Source organism: Coturnix japonica, chromosome 2 (genome assembly GCF_001577835.2).
Source record: "Coturnix japonica isolate 7356 chromosome 2, Coturnix japonica 2.1, whole genome shotgun sequence".
Taxonomy (NCBI): Eukaryota; Metazoa; Chordata; class Aves; order Galliformes; family Phasianidae; genus Coturnix; species Coturnix japonica.
In genome coordinates, this window is record NC_029517.1 from 17,756,885 (window position 1) to 17,773,869 (window position 16,985).

The window sequence follows — 16,985 nt, forward strand, 5'->3', positions numbered from 1 at the left end:
CAGTGGAGAGACTGATATTCTACATGGTCTAGTAGTGTTAGGACAAGCAGGAACAGTTTTAAAAGAATAGAGGGGAGATTTAGGTTACATATTAGGTAGAAATTAATTACTCAGAGAACAGTAAGACTGGCACAGCTGCCCAGAGAAGCTGTGAATACCTGTGGAACTGTGGAACGTTTGAGGCCATGTTTGATGGGACCCTGGGCCTGATCTATGGGCAGCAGCCCTGCACATGGCAGGGGGTTGGGACAAAATGATCTTTAAGATGATTTCCAACCTAAGCCATTCTATATTTCTATGTTAATTTCAAAAAAAAAATCTTTGATGCAAAGCAAGTAGAAATGCCCGTGTCAGGTAGAAGAAAACAAATCACACAGAACAAAAAATAGCATTTGGTTGGGGATTTCATCGGTGTCAGTTACATTTAATTGGCAAAAATACCATTATCTCTATTTCTAAGATAATTCAAAGTTTGCAGGCAGGTTGTCAAAATTATTTCTACCCTGTATTGGTCTTACATTTTTTATTAGAGCTCTCTGTATGAAATTCCTTTCACTATTACTATTAATTACAGCAAGGTCTGCAGAATTCATCCTGCAAAACTCTCGGGCTTCTTCCATGGAGACTTGTTCCTGGCTGATGTAGTATAGCTTATCTTCATATATGACCCATCCATCTGCAGTGGTTTTATACTCTGGAAGACAAGTAAGATGGGCTTAAATTCTTCTTTTGTAGGACATAAAAATTCATTTGAGAGTAACAATTTTGATTTAAAAAAAAAAAAAAAAAAAAAAAAAAGAGTAAGTGCATGCAGATCCTACCATATGTGTCAATTGGTTCAGGTTTTGGCACCACTCCTGCAACACAACAGAACAGAAGGTATAATGTGGCATGGTTTCTGTGAGTGACAGCAAGGAACCAAGCAAGAACTAATGCAGACTTTTGCACTCCTTTGTCGCTGACTAGAAAAAAAGCAGGCTTAGCCACAAATTTCAACTATTATGAAAAATACATGGTCTTATAATTTTATATAATAAGCTGTGCCTCATTTCAGCAAAGTCACAGATGGACTGTGTGCCTGTTGAGATCAATGTTAATTAAAATAGTCTCCATAGCTATGAACCACAATAAATGTATCTGAAGTATTTTAAGCTTCGGTTTTATATTCTCTTTACTGATTCCCCAGTAGGTATACCATAATTTTCCAGAGGGTTCTTCTCAAAATTAGGATGAAAATTAACACCAGATTCATTTCATCTTTATCTAATACTCTCTTAGTCCCAAATATTTATAGGCAAAAGGAAATACATCTGTACATACTAAGAGGAAACTAGTTTGACCTCAGATGGAAAAATAAATGCCACTGCTTTGAACCATTTCTTTTCCAAAAGCTGATGTTTCCTGCATATCTGTAGAGGAGAACATGGATCACTACTTCTTGGTTTTATCGATTTTCCTTAGCTGTATTGCTATAGCTATGATTAGCCTCAGCAATAAGTGCCAAACATAACAACTGTGATCTTGAACACTTTTAGTAAGTGACTCCAGCACAAACTATTCTACTGGAGCTTTTACCCATAGGAAAGCCATCTCCTGTTACCTCTTCTGGAGGCCTATAATAGGCAGTAAATCCAGTCAGATCTCAAGGAAAAAATTAACTTGTGCACCAGACTTTGTTTAGATTTGTTTCCAGCTTTATCCATGATCAGTGCTGTAAGGAAGGCACAACTCCTTACTTCCCACATCAAAAGCACACAAAAAGTTATTATATAATAATGAAACACCATTATTTATACACCAATATTTACATGAAGAAATTAATTCATTTATTTTTATCATTTGTCATTGAAAAAATCCTGGCCTGTTTTATGTAACCTAATTTTCTTGGAATGCATTTGGAAAAAGTATAGTTTTCAAAATTTTGTATCTTTCTCCAGCAAATTAGATTTGAAAGCAAATAAAAAATTATTCAAGCTTCCTGATTAAAGAGAATAATAAATCTACCTTTTTTAATTTGACAAACCCAGTTATGCTGCTCTTCACAGAGTGAAAGAAGCCATTGCCTATAATATGCTAAACCACAGAACATGTGTCCTTCTGAACTTCTTGGATGATCGCTCCAGTCTGTGTACATAACCTATAAAAGAAATAATCTTTTAATCTGTTTCAGCAGTTATACTATCCATTGGGAAAAAGAAACACAGATTCTGTGTCTTATGAGTACAAATATAGGAAAAGAAATAGGTATAAGAATTTTGAAAATGGGATAATGTCAATAAATGGGAGATCAGGCTGTCTTGACATGGAGGACTTTTCTTCTCGTTCATATCTGAAGCATTACACACAGAATAAAAATGGTCAAAGGCGCTGCTTCTAATGAGCTCCATCTAGCTGATGACTTCACCCCAATCAACTCTCACTGTTCCTGCATAGGCAATGTAGTTTTCACTTCACTGATTATGACCTGGTTCAAAATTATATTGTCCAATAGCCATCAGGTAGCAGTGAACATAACATTCTTCAATTCAGCTCTCACTGCTTCCTCTCTCTGAGTTAGTAAGGGCAAGAACATGGCTTCTGGAAGGGAAGCCATGCCCTACAAACATGGTGGAGTTACCTCTGAAAGAAATGTCATACAAACAGGAAGGAAGAGGTGTTTGATATAAGATACTTGGAATTTTGAAAAAGTTCTTGGCAAGCTCTCTTTCCAAAAGCTTTTAAGGAAACTAAAGTGTTACAAGATAAGAGGAATGGTTCTTGCGTGGATAAAAAAAAAAAATAGGAAATAGAGTATAAGAGCATTTGGAGATAATAAGAAATGGAGTTCTGTAGGAACATCATGTAGGAATACAGATCTTAGCTGTTTCTGAAAGACCCTGACCCTCTGCTTACTGGAGGATGTAGGAAGACACTGAGAAATACATCTGTTGCATGCTTATCTCTTCATATGTTTCTGGCCAGAAAAAGCATACAAGGTCTGGTATGACCAAGTTTTATGTTGTGATGCTATGTGCTCATACTCCATTTTTGGAAAAGAAAATATATTGGAAGGCTGTGCAGAAAGCTGCAGACCATAGTGACATGCAGATTATTTCCATGTGTTCAAATGTGTTGCTGTGGTTTTACTGATGGCAGTAAAGGTTAACAGCCATATTAACATTCACAGGATTAGCATTCTCTTTGAAGAGGAGAATAGTAAAAACCCAAAAAGCACATGTACAAGCCCCAAGACATCTTAACCAAACAAATCTGATGAAAAATTAAAGTACTTACAGGAGAACCATCACTCCAGGCAAATCCTTCATCCGGATTCAAGGAATATATACCAATCCAAACTCTTTCAAATCTACAGTAACTGACTCAAACACAAATTATAAGACAGAACAGTTTGCAAACACTAATGCAAACAGCATCCAGGAACACATCATTAAACTTTCATTTTTCAAGCCTTTTCCAAAGTGCAGTGAAGTAGTATTATTTATCCTATTAGCTTTGGTGAAGGCTATACTTACGCATATAGAAATATAGAACAGAAAAATCTAATATTTCTCTCCCTATTACCTGCCTTACCAGCCCCCTGCAGTTTACAAATGCTTATTATACTCACTGGGATTCACAGTTTGAATGTGCTGATGCAACAGATGTAATTGGCAGTGCACTAGCCCTGCATTTACAACCTTTACAAACACCATTGTGTTAACTTAGAAGCATAACTGAAGCCTTTAAAAACACGTTAGTAATTGTTACATAGTTTAGACAAGGGATGCTTCTTGAATAAAGCAGGAAAACAGAATTGTAAAATCATTAATGTTGGTTAAGACCTTCAAGAATATCAAGTCCCTAACTAATCATCAATACTATAGCAATGGAGCTGTAAGAATAGCTGACATTGTATCACCACTAACTGCCGTATGAACAGTCACTCCACATTTCCTTAGCATCAGTGATTGATTTATCAAAATTACAGATAGTAGTGAACTTCCACTGTACTGTTTTCTTAGGAAAGGCCATTGCTGATTTAAAGAGGCTATTGCTCTTGAAGATGGTCTCAGCTTTGGCTATGTCAAGGTGAGTGAAAAATAAATATATTGGTAATATTTTCAACCCTGCTTAGAATACCACCTCCTATAATTTCATGTATTCCTAAATGATATCCATTAGCCATAAAATAAGTCTTTTTTTTTCTTTTTTTTTTCTTTTTCTTTTCTTTCTTTTTTTTTTTTTTAACAGTTAACGCTCATAACTAGATAAAAGTTCAAAGTTATCAAAGTGTTTTTAGATTTTTAGGAATCTGTTTTAGAAATTATCTGAGTATTTATAATAGTTCATTTTAAGTACCTTTAGAGTCTAATTAGGCAAAAAATGCACAGATAATCACCTGTTTTCACTTGATATCATTTTTATTTCCTCCTCATTGTTAATGGTGGCCAAATCCCCTCCAATTTGTCGACAAAAATCTCGAGCTTCAATCCATGATTTCTTTTTAATATCTGACCTGCAAAAGGACTGTGAAGAAATTGCTTTAAAACATACACTACCTGTAACATAAAATAATGATATAGCATAAGAAATATGCTCTTGATCAAATAAAAATGAAGTTTCGTAGAAACCAAGTAATACTCTGTAGGAGAAGTGGATTATACTGCTTATAACATTTTCCCATTAGAGTGGTCTGATTATTTAACAAAATAGGTGAAAATCAAAGCATTCCAAAGCATTTCTTTTAACTATTAAGAACTTACTTTATAACAGGAACTAGCATGGTCATTTGATATCCAGCCTTCAGGACATGTGGGCTTTGGAGCAGCACTTGAAAGAGGTGGGGCTGTTGCACCAACTGCCCATTGTTTGCAGATATATTTTTGCTTAGACTCACAGTCAAGAACATCCCATAATCCAGCTGCAGTTCCAGTTCTCATGGCAACACACCCTCGTTTACTTCCTTTATGAGAAATAAAAAGCACTGACTTTCATCATACACTCTACTTGAATCTTGCTTAAAAACTCTGAGAAGTGCCCATTCCCTTCTTGTCATACGCTAGCACTTGAATAGAAGAACAGCAGAGAAACATTCTAGGTGTTTTCCACTGAGCTGAAGAGGTTTCTGTCTGAGGAGGTCATAATCAGCTTAAAGATTTTCTGTTTTCCTTTCTATTTTGGATGTTCTTCATAATGAATTCTATGGATAGAAATTTTTATTTTTCACAGGGAAAACCTCTGCTTTTAATGAGGATCTCATTCTTTCTTAAGCCTCAAAGAGATATGATGAAGGTTCATCTGTTCATCTGCTTCCAAATACCTGGCAAGAAATTTTCTCTTTCTGTGTTTATTGAAGTCCCATAGCCCTGAGCTGTTTGCATTTCAGTTGAGATTTCATAACCTCACTGAAAGATCTGAGAAAAATTTTAGACAAATTATCTCTGGGAAGGATGTGTTCTATCTCAAGAAGAGCAGATTCCCTCATAGCATTTCAAAACCTTGCTTTCTGTTCATTTGTGCAGTATCAGTATTATGTGAATGAAGGCCTCTTAACATCATAAGTGAAAAATATGGCATAATCAGTTTTGATTCTATCATTTTGTAATTCTAACTTCAAGTTCTTATTACAGTTGCTCTGTTTCACACTCTTTTTTTTCCAGAGATGAGTGCAGAATAGTCTCAGGTACTGTCTGTAACCTGTTTATCAAAACGAAGGCAATTTTCAAGATTTTAATTATGAGTCTTTGTGCAGACAAGGCATAAAGTCAAACTTATGAGTAAGTATATCAGACACCCTGGTATAAAACTGTAATTCAAATTGTCCCTTTGAAATTAAAACAAAAACAACAAAAACAATAACAACAACAAAGATTTTAGGAACTGTTTGCTCCTGTAAAATACATTGAAAGGTTCAATGATAACATTCAGATGTTGTCAGTAATCTGAGTAGGGACTAAGGGCTCCACCCTCCACTGTCACAGCACCTACCAGGCATTGCTGCATTCCAGTGTGTGAAGGAGACCTCTTCACCACTGCTCCACCTGAAAGTTCCTTGGTCCTCCATGTCAGAGAGGCCAAGCCAGAAATATTTGTCAGGCCTCAGCCCAACAAGACTAGTCAAATAGGCTTGTTCGTACCTGTAAGGATGACCACAGTAACACAAGTGAAAATAAAAGTATTTATCCAAGTTTATCAGACATCTGATGATGAACCCTTTTCTCCTCTTCCTTGCTTCAGATGGCATATAAATCCATCAAAAAGTCTCTTGTTTTCAACTACAAATCTCATCTGTAGATTGGATAATTTACTGTTAGATCTTGTGTAACAATTGAGAAATAGTTCCATGACTAATTTGAAACATACAACCTTTACCTTTGCAACAGACAAAATAAAGTTATTATCATACCTACTTTCAACTGTGAGTAGGTAACCTTTTTGTCCTTCACAAGTGTTGTTTGCTTCAGAAAATGTAGCTGGTACATGTCCAATAAAATAGCAGTAGGTCCCATATCTTACCCATCCCTGTAACACAATTGTAGAATCTCCTTTTGAGTTTTAAATAACTGTGGATCCATGTATTAAATGAGCTATATAATTTCAAAATGAATGAAGGACAATAATTATAAAAACTATGAATTAGCAAACTTTTGCACTGAAATTTCAGATTCCTCATAAATGGTTTCTGTAAGTAGCTTAAGGTAACTTAAGAGAGAGAAACTCCATAATAAATAATAAAAAGAAATCTGTAAATAAATAATAATTCAAGTAATATTTGATTATTCTCAGACAAAGTCCTTTTTTTGATCTGAGAAATTAATGTTCCTATCTTACACACTTACTTTTTTGCAACCTACATCAGTATTTTCCTTTTCTCCAGCTATTTGTGGTATAGGTTTTCTTTTACAAATATAACCAGCTTTCTTCCCACAGTCAGAGTCTGCAAAATAGCCATCCTATGAGGCAGAAAAAAGAAATAAATAACAATGAGATTAACATGATAAAGAAACTGAACAGATCTTCATTTCTCCTTCCATTTTGAAACAGATGTACACTTTTATGTGCAATTGCCTAAACTGATAACAAAACTCAGCTCACTCAGTGAAATGTTAGAGTGGTCTATGGTCTGTGCTACAGCTGGTAGTGATGAGTGGCAATGAAGGTGACAGATTTCCTGGCCACTTTTCAGCTACAGCTGGTCCCCAACCTGGTCAGCAGGGCTCAGAACAGGCAGTTGCGCCACTCAACGATAGGCAAAGGAGCAGGCACAAGGGCAGCAGCAGGGTGGCAGTGTGCTATCACTGCCACCAGAAAAAATGTATCCAAATGACATTGGAAGACCTGCTTTATTTCAGAGGTTACGTTGTGATGAACTCAAAGAGAAAATGTCCTAAGCAGCACAATAATTTCATGTTTCCTTTTAATGTTCATATTTCAGTCTCAACTTTTGAGTCATATTTGAGTCTCAAGTTTTGTCCTCACATCCCCTTTTCTGGCCCTACACAGCTGTTGAAATAGGAGGCCAGATTATTCTTCTAACAATTTAGTTTTTATATTAAAATCAAAGGCGTGCTGAATAATGTTACCTGACCCTTGATCATAACGCAGTCTTCTGGCCTGTTGTTGGTGCTGGATGGCTCTCCCAGATGCCATTTGGTGTATGTCACTGGTGTACCATCACTCCATTCAAAAAACATTTGGAATTTGTGATCGTTTAGGCCAATCCAGAGCTTGTCTGTTGGCTCTAGAACAGAGCAACACAGAACTAGAAAAGACCTCTCATAACGCTGCATCCTTTTTCTAGCTGCCTCAAGATCGAGAACATGCAATCTCTTAATTTATAAAGCAGAACATTATTAAGTTTGTTGCATGATGATCTGATATGTGAAATGTTTCACACACATATTACAATAATTACAGTACATGTTCAAAATTAGATTATAGTGAAATCATAGAACGTCCCAGGTTGGAAGTAACTCACAAGGATCAAGTGTAACTCCCTTCTCCACACAGGACCACCTTAAAATTTCCATCTAACATGGTCTGAGGCTAGCTGTGCAAGCTGGAGCTGAACCAGATGACTTCCAAGGTACACTCTGGCCTAAACCGGTGCACAATCCTATGGTTTTAGGCATTCTTAATGAAAGAAGAGCTATTGAAAATGAAAGGTAAATTTAGGCAGTATTAAGAAAAATGAGAAAGGAAAGATCTGGAAGGATATTCACAATTTCTTCACTAATCTAGGGGGTGATAATAGAATCAAAAAGTAAAAGAAAGAAAAACTCATTCCTGTAAGTGCTTCTTGTGATGATGGCCGTGATATTTAATGCTAATACAATTTCTACTTCTCAGGTCAGATAGCTCCTTGCACACAGAAAAGGGGAAAAAAGAAAAAAAGAAAAAAACAACTGGAAACACTCACTGTACCCAAGCCCAGACACAATAAAGCTGTGCTCCTCAAGGTGTTGGATGCTGACCAGGTGACTCCCTTCATTCTGACAGGAGGTCAAAGCTTCTTGCCATCCTTTGGATTCCCTGAAGATCTTGTAACAGTGATCTATATATGATGTCCATCCATCTGGGCAAGCAATAGGCCCAATGTCACCTAGAAATAAATATCAGTATTTTAGCAGAGACCAGATGCTATGCAAATGACAGGAGGCTGAAAATAACTTCACTCATCCTGTACAAAAGCTCCAACCTAAGAATTTTCTTTGGGGATTCTCACTATAATGAAAAGATATCTAGAAAACATTAGATATAAATATGATTCAAAACTTGCTGTAACTAGGACAATGATTTTTTTAATACATATATTATTTAGCACAAAATCTACAGGTTTTATAATGGTCAAATACCTGTAAAAATCACACTAATACATAAATGGTAACACCCTCTGTAATACTTAGAAGCTGTTTATCAGTTAAGAAAAATCAAAATCATCTGTACTTAACAGAATACTTACGATTTTCTGAAAGATTAAGTGTCTCCATAGATAAAAATCAACTAGAAAAATTTCAAACTGGACATATGCACAGGAAAATACCTGCAGGGAAATATCCACTTAAAATAACTTTTATATTTGCTATGTGTCAATTTTTCTTCCTTTAGTTGTATTTAATAAATTCTCTTCTGATAAATAACTCTCTTTTTGTTCTTTTTTATGCTCAGAACTCTGTGGTATCAAAAAGAGACCTGGCTGTTTCACCCTGTGTGGTGGGACTTAGAGCTCATTCTAGAAAGAGTGCAATGGCTGTAAAATCATGAATGAGGAAAAAATGAAAGTGACAGTAATGGTTAAAAATAGTTCTTCTTTCTAATGAAATTCTTTTGTTCATCTTTGCCAAAGGGAACATCAAGCAATTTCAACAACAGCTCCTATTTTTAATTATCAACATAGATTACATACCTGGGGGTATCAAGGTAAAGTTTCTTTTTTTACAGATGTAGCCAAGTTTCTGATCACATTCCCAGTTTTGCCATTTAGCTTTTGTTTCAGGATTCAAAACCACACAGAGTTTTCCAGATTCTGGAGAGGGACTTCCTTTGGGAAAGATATAAATAAGGAAATGACAGACAGGATCACCCAATCCACAATATTTCCCAACTAATTAATGTCCCTTAGTACAACACCTAAACATTTCTTGAACTGAGGCAGGTCTCCAGTAGTGGGAATGCCCCCATATAATATAGCATATTGCAATATAGTTTAAGTGTACATAAACATGTAACTTGCTCAATCTTCTGACTTTTAACATTATTATTGTTGCTAGTGACCAGAAATGGAAAACTAAATATTTGTGGGAGATATAGTAATGTTTCCAGAAATAAATTATTTTTGCAATATATAGAAGTTTCTGATTTACATTGCTATGGAAAAAGAAAACTGTGGACCAATAAATACAATCTTCTAAAGACAACACAAGAAAGGCTAAAATCTATGCTGTTTTGGTGGCTTAATGCTAATGTTCTACTTTTTCTCATGCCCAAATAATCTGAGAAAATATTTTAAAGATGAATTTGAAGTACGTATTCTTTGTCTTCAGAAGTAGAGAACTCAAGCAAAGCCACAGCTACCTGGAGCCCAGTTTAAATAATGGAAAGGAGTGCCTCCAATCCACTCCCAGCCACTCTTCAAGTCCAGTCTATTGAGGCCAATCCACAGTGCAGAATCTGTACTTTCTGTTAACTCTAAATAACCAAAAGAAGATTCATAAATCATCTTTTAATTAGCAAAAGTCATAAATAATTTCTCTAGGAAGACATGAAATTCTTAAATATCTAACTAGGAATATCTTTAGATATTGTGATAAATGGAAATACAAAAGTTTTGATCAACAGAAAACGCAGTCAACAAAACACTCTCTTGCTCTTTGTATCTCCTACTGCAAAATGACATCTTAGAGTAAATTCAGAATTTTTTTTTTTTTTTTTGTAGAACAACCTAAATCTTTACAAGGTTGGCAGTACTCATGTAGAAATATCAGTACGGTGTAAGAGTAAATTCTGAAGCTAAAAATCTTACATGTTAAATTCATTGTTAAAACAAGAGATTGTTTCTTCCATCCCAGTCCTGAGATGCACTGCAGTAGGCAGAGCCACAATTTGGGATGTGTGAATAACTTATATTTTTCTAAATGCTAAATGAATGAAAAAAACAAAGCAAAACAAAACAGGCGCCAAACTGCCTTTGACACAAAGCATATCTTTCTTTTGGCATAAGCATATGGCTTTTCTCTTGTTGTTAATTTTTTTTTTTTTTTAAATATCACTTTTTACTAAAAATGAAATTTTCATTTAGTTTTCAGATGGGTGCTTCTTCAAAAAGAAAAAGCAAACAATTTTTTAAACAATATAACATTTCTAAACAGAAGATACGAACTCACAAATTATTAAAGATTTATTTACTTATTTTTTAATATATTTAGTTTCATGAGACGATAGCAGGTAGTCCGTAGCTACAGTGATAGACTGAAAAGAGCCTGAATGTAAGTAAATCAGGGTTTGCTTTACTTCCTTACCTTTAAGGTACATTTGTTCATGAATATCTGTGATACTCAATAATTCTGCATTTTGTTGCTGACAGCTCTTCCTTGCTTGGTGCCATGTGAGAGCAGATTCAGAGTTTATTTGGTAGTGGGCATTCCTTAACAGATCCGTAGTCCAAGTGGTATCTCTGTCTGTGGAGAAAATAACTATAATGGGGGACAGTAACTCCCTCACAGAAAAATGAGTTGCAGGTTCTCCTTATACATGACATTCTCGTGTCTGTTCTGTTCTTCCAAGAGCACTGAAAACTTTTGGAGCAGGATAAAGAAAGATGAAGGTAAGGGCCCAGCCGGCAAAGCTGAAAAATATTACCCACTCATACATAATCCAGGAATTACTACTAAGGAAGTGATTGCATAGAAATGTATATGACTTGAAGTGCTATGGAAGAAATCTTAGCTGAAATCTATAAAAAGATATCCAGCTTCTTCTCTTTCTTGGCAGCAGTTTCCACTGAGAGCTCTGAGATACAGCTATAGGACTGAATTTAGCATCAGACAGTTCTCAGAGAAATCTTCCTCTGCTAAAAGTCTCTGGTGGTTCCTCCCACAGTCTGACAGCTGTGGCACTGCCATGGTACTGAGCCACGAGTTGCTTCTCTTCTGATTATCTTTGCCTCTTTGATCTGGTGAGGATCTATTCCTGCTTATTAAAATGCAATACAAAATTGGATTAGATGTTTGATTATTCCCCAAAGCCGGTATAAAGCTGAATTAAAAAAAAAAATAAAATAATTAAAAGAAATTAAAAAGAAAAGAATTGAGAAATGACTTTCAAAGGCTTTGAAAAGTATTCACTGACCCCTGTGTCACATGCCATTTAGGCTTACTGTTGTAATATCTTTGTAGTAACCTCAACAGCATATTTGACTGCAGAGCAATGGGGAAAAAGGCAGGGGAGAGTTAAGAAGAATTGTAAAGGCTTACCTGTCAATCATACAGCCAGGAAGGGAGATGGAGAGAGAAGGGACCATAGAAACGGAAGTCAATTTTCAGAAAAAAATTCACTTTCAGAGAAACATCAGGGTTGGATGGAAAGAAAGCTATCCAAACTATATGAAGAGGGCTCACTAGGATTAATGAGAACACTTTCCAATTAAGCAAATATATATATAAAAATATAGGCAGATTAAAAACATGTTAGCTTAATCTTTATGCTTCCTACAGCGCTTATTATTATGCCCATGTCTGTCACAATGGGTGTACTTAGAGAAGGCTTGTACAATGATTACAGAACGTATCCTGTCTGGGAAAGAAGGAGAAACTCAAAGTTATCCTGCTGATCAGCAACACCACCTCAATTGGTGGGAACTGCACACTATTTTACCCTTCAATCAGTTTTCTACAAATCTTTATACAACATTGTGTTATTTCCTTCTGTAGGGTGCTGTAGGATATGGCAAAACAGTATAATCTGTTGATGTAAACTATGCATTGTTATAAAGATGCTGACCCTCTGCTACCACTGGTTGGCTAAAGAGAACTGCAAGGGAACAGAGAACTTACCTTTTACTGGGCAAAATCCATATCGCTGGTCTGTGTCATAGTCTGCAGTTGTTGAACACCAGAGCCAGCCATCTGAGCGGCCAGCAGCCGTGCACTCGGCATACCACTGCTTCTTGTACATGAAAGGGAACACACAAGGTGCCCCAAAAGCATTTCCTAGCAGTGTAAAGGTCTCTGAGAAGACAAGAGGATAACAACAGTATAGAAAATAATGTAAACTGTCATAAATGCTATGTTAATTGCTAAATTGCATCTCTAAGTTATTTCCATATTAGGTTTTCCATAGCTGTATCGTTATGAGGAAAAGCAATTTAGAGTAATCAGAGCTGTTGGAACAGGCTCAGAGGTGGGGCACAAAGGGGCTCAGAGTGCTAGAGAACCTTAGCTATGGAGAAAGGTCGAGGGAGCTGGGCTTGTTCAGCACAGAGAAGAGACCAGCTTTTTGTACAGTCTGACAATGATAGAGCGAATGGCTTTAAACTAATAGAGGGGAGGTTAGGATGAAATTCTTTACTCAGAAGGTAATGAAGCACTGCCCAGAGAAGATGTGAATATGCCATGCTTGGAGTGTTCATGGCGAGGATGGATGGGGCCCTGGGCAGCCTGATGTAGTGGGGAGCAGCCCTGCCCACAGCAGAGGAATGTAATTGAGTAGGCTTTAAAATCCCTTCCAATCTGAGCTGTTCTATGATTCTGTGAAGCTAATTATTGAACATAAAACACTACAGTATTATAATACTATAATAGTACTATAATATTACAGTGTGTATAGTATATTCTATATGTATTATATAAAACATACATAATATTTTGCAAAAATTAAATTCAAGTTTAACTCTCCCAGTACTGTGATTTTTTAAAATTCTGATTGTTACTGAAGGAATCAGAATATTCAGAGCTAAAGATCCTAATCACTCTAACAATCACAAAGAAATTAGTGTAACTTCCTGTACCTTCATATCTCTGGGAACATAAAACATCCATGGCCCCATAGATCTTCCAATTATTCTTTGGACTCGGCCTCTTCTTTAATACAACATTATCATGTTCTTCCTTGCCAGGACTGAAAAACAAGTCTTCTCCCTGGATTGCAAGAAGGCTTTCATTTCTACATTCCCACCACTGGAGGTCACTTGTTTGGTTACACGGGAACAGGGTGACTGCAACCTCATCTTCCTTCAATGGAACACCCAAGCATAGGTTCAGTCTCACACTCATGAGCTGATGATCAGTAATCCACCTGAATTTTTGTGATTCATTGTCTTGATGGCAAGTGGCAGTTCGAACTGATTGTGCAATAGAAGCCTGAAGACAGAGTTTACTGACTTTATTGTATATTAAAAATATTTCAGTGTCTGTAAAAAAAAAAAACAATGGAAAGTATAGGAATAATTGATGTAAGTGACATATTCTGCTTCCTATTCACACAAAGTAGGAGTTGTTGCTTTCATGTCAAATAAAAACATCTTTGAATGGAGCCCAATGGAATATTAATTTTATTGTTTAAAAAACGGTAGATAGATAACAGAATTTGCATTTTTTTACTGCATATTGCTATATTGTGGATTAGTGGCAGCCAGTAGCATCTGAAGAGCTAAGTCTATCTTGTTGGATTTATTTATGTTAGTCATAAGAATTCCCTCACACAAACCGCCGTCATTACCCCATTTCCATGTGTCCTCAGATGCACAGCCTTGCAGATCTACCTCCACAAACTTTTCTCATGCAGCTAGATCTAACAGTTGTCACAGCCATCATGCTGAGCCATTTATTTTCCCTCTAGAATCCAGTTTTTTTTCTCTTTTTCACTATAAATATGGGTGAACCACTCTGGGACTCGCTGAAGGCTCCTGAGCCTTGCTGACTTGCAAGACCTGCAGTGTCTACTGTGAGCCACAGCAATGTAAAACTAGGAATGGCATTGGGAAATCAAACACAATATGAAAAAGCAGCACTCTAGATTTCTGGGATTCATAACCTGTGGGGTTCCATGATACATCTTTTGATCACTGAGTATCATATACACTAAAAAAAAAAAAAGGTATTAAAAAAAAAAAAAAGTAAATTCACAGATCACAGAATCGCAGAATGACCCGGGTTGGAAGGGACCTCAAGGATCATGTAGTTCCAACCCCCCTGCCTAGCAGGGCCACCAAACATACGCCTTTACTAGATCAGGTTGCCCAGAGCCCTTCATAAAGAAGCTTGCAAAAAGTTAATTTAATTTATAATGCACAACACAATACAGTTCAGCTCCTGCAGCGATACCACGTACAATTAAGAAAAACAGGAACTGTGAGGCAATCCATAACAATTTTACTCAGGAGACATCTGGTTATCCAAAAGTTCTCTGTTTAACATTTGTGAGAGAAGTGCAATAAAAGAGATAGAAGTTATATTGTCTACCATAACTTCCCAAATGTAATCCAAGTATTTCGCGTAGATTTTACTTCAATCATGTTTCTAGCACTAATGAATTCCACAAGTAAGCCTTTCACATACAGCGTTACAGGAGAGAAGAGGAAGGCACTTACCTTCCAGCTGCAAAGCACCATGAATGAGAGTAAGACCAAACAGGAACCCAGAGAACCTCATTGCAAGTGCTGCTTTCTTCCTTCCACCAAAAGCCATACAATGTTTGTTGCTGAAAATGAAGCCTCGCTGAAGCGAGGACAGTGAGCAGTGCTTCTCAGTTTCTTAGGCTGGAAAGAAAGCCCTGAGCGCTAAATGAGGAAATATTCTGTCACATGCTATATTAAAAAAAAAAAAAAAAAAAAAAAAAAAAAAAAAGAAAAACAGACCTCACAGCACTAATTTTGCCTTTGATGGCACACTGTGCTGCCTTGAGAAAGCAGGTGATAGACAGAGGGTTGTAACAGTACTTTGCTGTTCTCTCTCCTGGAAAAACATCCATGGAGCTGGAGCTCATGGGATGAAACCAGCAGTGACGTACCATGGAGAAATGCGGCCTCAGCTTTTAAATCTTTCATTACACAGTGAAGAAAACATCAGAAGAATACAACGGTCTTGCATCTTCATGTGTGATAGGACTGAATCTTAAAAGACCAGGACTCCAGTGAAATTCACTGTGTATAAAATTATTAGAATTTCTTTCCTTCTGACTCTTCTTTTCATTAACCTACTGACCTTGATTTCTGCAGCAATGCAGCTCAGATACCAACACCCAAAGCTGCCTGAAGAACATCTCACTATCAATTCAGTCCCTGTTTTTCCTGTGGAGTAGGTAAATCTTGTCAGGCAGTGATCCCAATAGCCAACCACAGTTCCAAGAAACGCCATGTAGCTGCTCTTACTCAGATCACAGAACAAGCACCCAGCAGTTTGGCTTCTGATTGTATGTAAATCTGGAAGAAACAGTGCTCCTCTCCAAACCACAACAGACGTCTCTCTAGTTGCATCAAGGCCTGACTTTATCACAGTAGTTTTCTATCAGGTAAATATTTTGTTTTGTTTAGAAAACCTGTTAAACTGGGGAAAAAAACCAAACAAACAATCAATGTGTTGTATGAAAATATTATTTGAAGTGTAGTAGCATACTTATTCTGAAACTGTTAACAGTGCGATAGCAAAGAAATTTGGCATCATACTTTGCTGCCAAGATGACTACATTTCCTAAACACAGAGTTGTTTCTACTTGGCTGCTCAGCAGAAAGATGAAGCAAGAGAGTTAATTCTCTGAGCAGGTTTGCAAGATTAAAATAAAAAGGAGAAATTGAATTACGAAATAAGAAATTACAAGGAAACAGTTCAGATATTAGGAAGTTAAGGGCAAAGTTAACCAAATTTTCTTTTTCAGATGGTGACAAAATATACTATAAATGACAAAGCCAACACCTTTCTCTGGAAGAGATATTAGACATTACTTTTTTTCCTAAGTCTTTTAATCAACTGCCAAACATCTTGCCTTGAAAGTATAAATCTTTCTTCAGCCTGAACTGGTATGTCTCAGACAGACAGTATTTCCTCTGGCCCATTTATATATATGTTGTCATTTATTCTATTAGGACCCTTGTTTTATTCAGGCACTTATATGGCACAAACCCAAGAGGCTTTCCTCTTTCTTCTCAGTTGGACACTGTGCAAAAACATAAAAGAAAAAGGGGACTGTCCCTTCACTTAGCTCTGTTGATCCTCAAACCAGCACAGCCAGACATTTGGCAGTACAGCAAATGTTGGTTCGTGAGCAGAATGAGCACTCTTGAATCTTTCCCACTGTATCCAGGATGGAGGATTACAGGGTGCTGTGCTGGTTCTTGAAGGGAGATTGCTTCTCAGTGCCATCAAAATCCATGAGACTAGACTGTGAGGAAGAACAAAGACAAAGGAGCCTTGTCACCTTTACCTGACAGCTCCTGGTCCCTGCAAGACACCAGAAATGCACACTGGGGAGTGGTGCACAGGAGATGGCATTGTGTTCTTGCCCTGTAGCACCTA

General features: G+C 36.7%; 1 protein-coding gene across 3 annotated transcripts in view; it reads right to left on the reverse strand.

Annotated features, from left to right (window-relative positions):
- Positions 1 to 16,985, reverse strand: part of LOC107309034 (macrophage mannose receptor 1-like) — a 31,918-nt gene that overhangs the window by 12,701 nt on the left and 2,232 nt on the right. For 2 of the 3 annotated variants that reach the window (XM_015853446.2, XM_015853445.2), the window contains exons 2-18: positions 15,065 to 16,019; positions 13,484 to 13,885; positions 12,531 to 12,704; positions 10,998 to 11,156; positions 10,054 to 10,167; positions 9,386 to 9,520; positions 8,399 to 8,581; positions 7,563 to 7,720; positions 6,819 to 6,932; positions 6,386 to 6,501; positions 5,968 to 6,116; positions 4,743 to 4,942; positions 4,379 to 4,506; positions 3,274 to 3,355; positions 2,005 to 2,137; positions 822 to 857; positions 519 to 694 (exon numbers count right to left, since the gene is read on the reverse strand). In XM_015853446.2, the coding sequence (XP_015708932.1) occupies positions 519 to 694; positions 822 to 857; positions 2,005 to 2,137; positions 3,274 to 3,355; positions 4,379 to 4,506; positions 4,743 to 4,942; positions 5,968 to 6,116; positions 6,386 to 6,501; positions 6,819 to 6,932; positions 7,563 to 7,720; positions 8,399 to 8,581; positions 9,386 to 9,520; positions 10,054 to 10,167; positions 10,998 to 11,156; positions 12,531 to 12,704; positions 13,484 to 13,885; positions 15,065 to 15,161 (2,556 nt within the window). In that variant the 5' untranslated portion in view covers positions 15,162 to 16,019. Of the gene's footprint in view, positions 1 to 518; positions 695 to 821; positions 858 to 2,004; positions 2,138 to 3,273; positions 3,356 to 4,378; positions 4,507 to 4,742; positions 4,943 to 5,967; positions 6,117 to 6,385; positions 6,502 to 6,818; positions 6,933 to 7,562; positions 7,721 to 8,398; positions 8,582 to 9,385; positions 9,521 to 10,053; positions 10,168 to 10,997; positions 11,157 to 11,951; positions 12,077 to 12,530; positions 12,705 to 13,483; positions 13,886 to 15,064; positions 16,020 to 16,985 lie in introns of those variants that run through there. The other variant, XM_015853447.2, reaches the window with a different exon arrangement.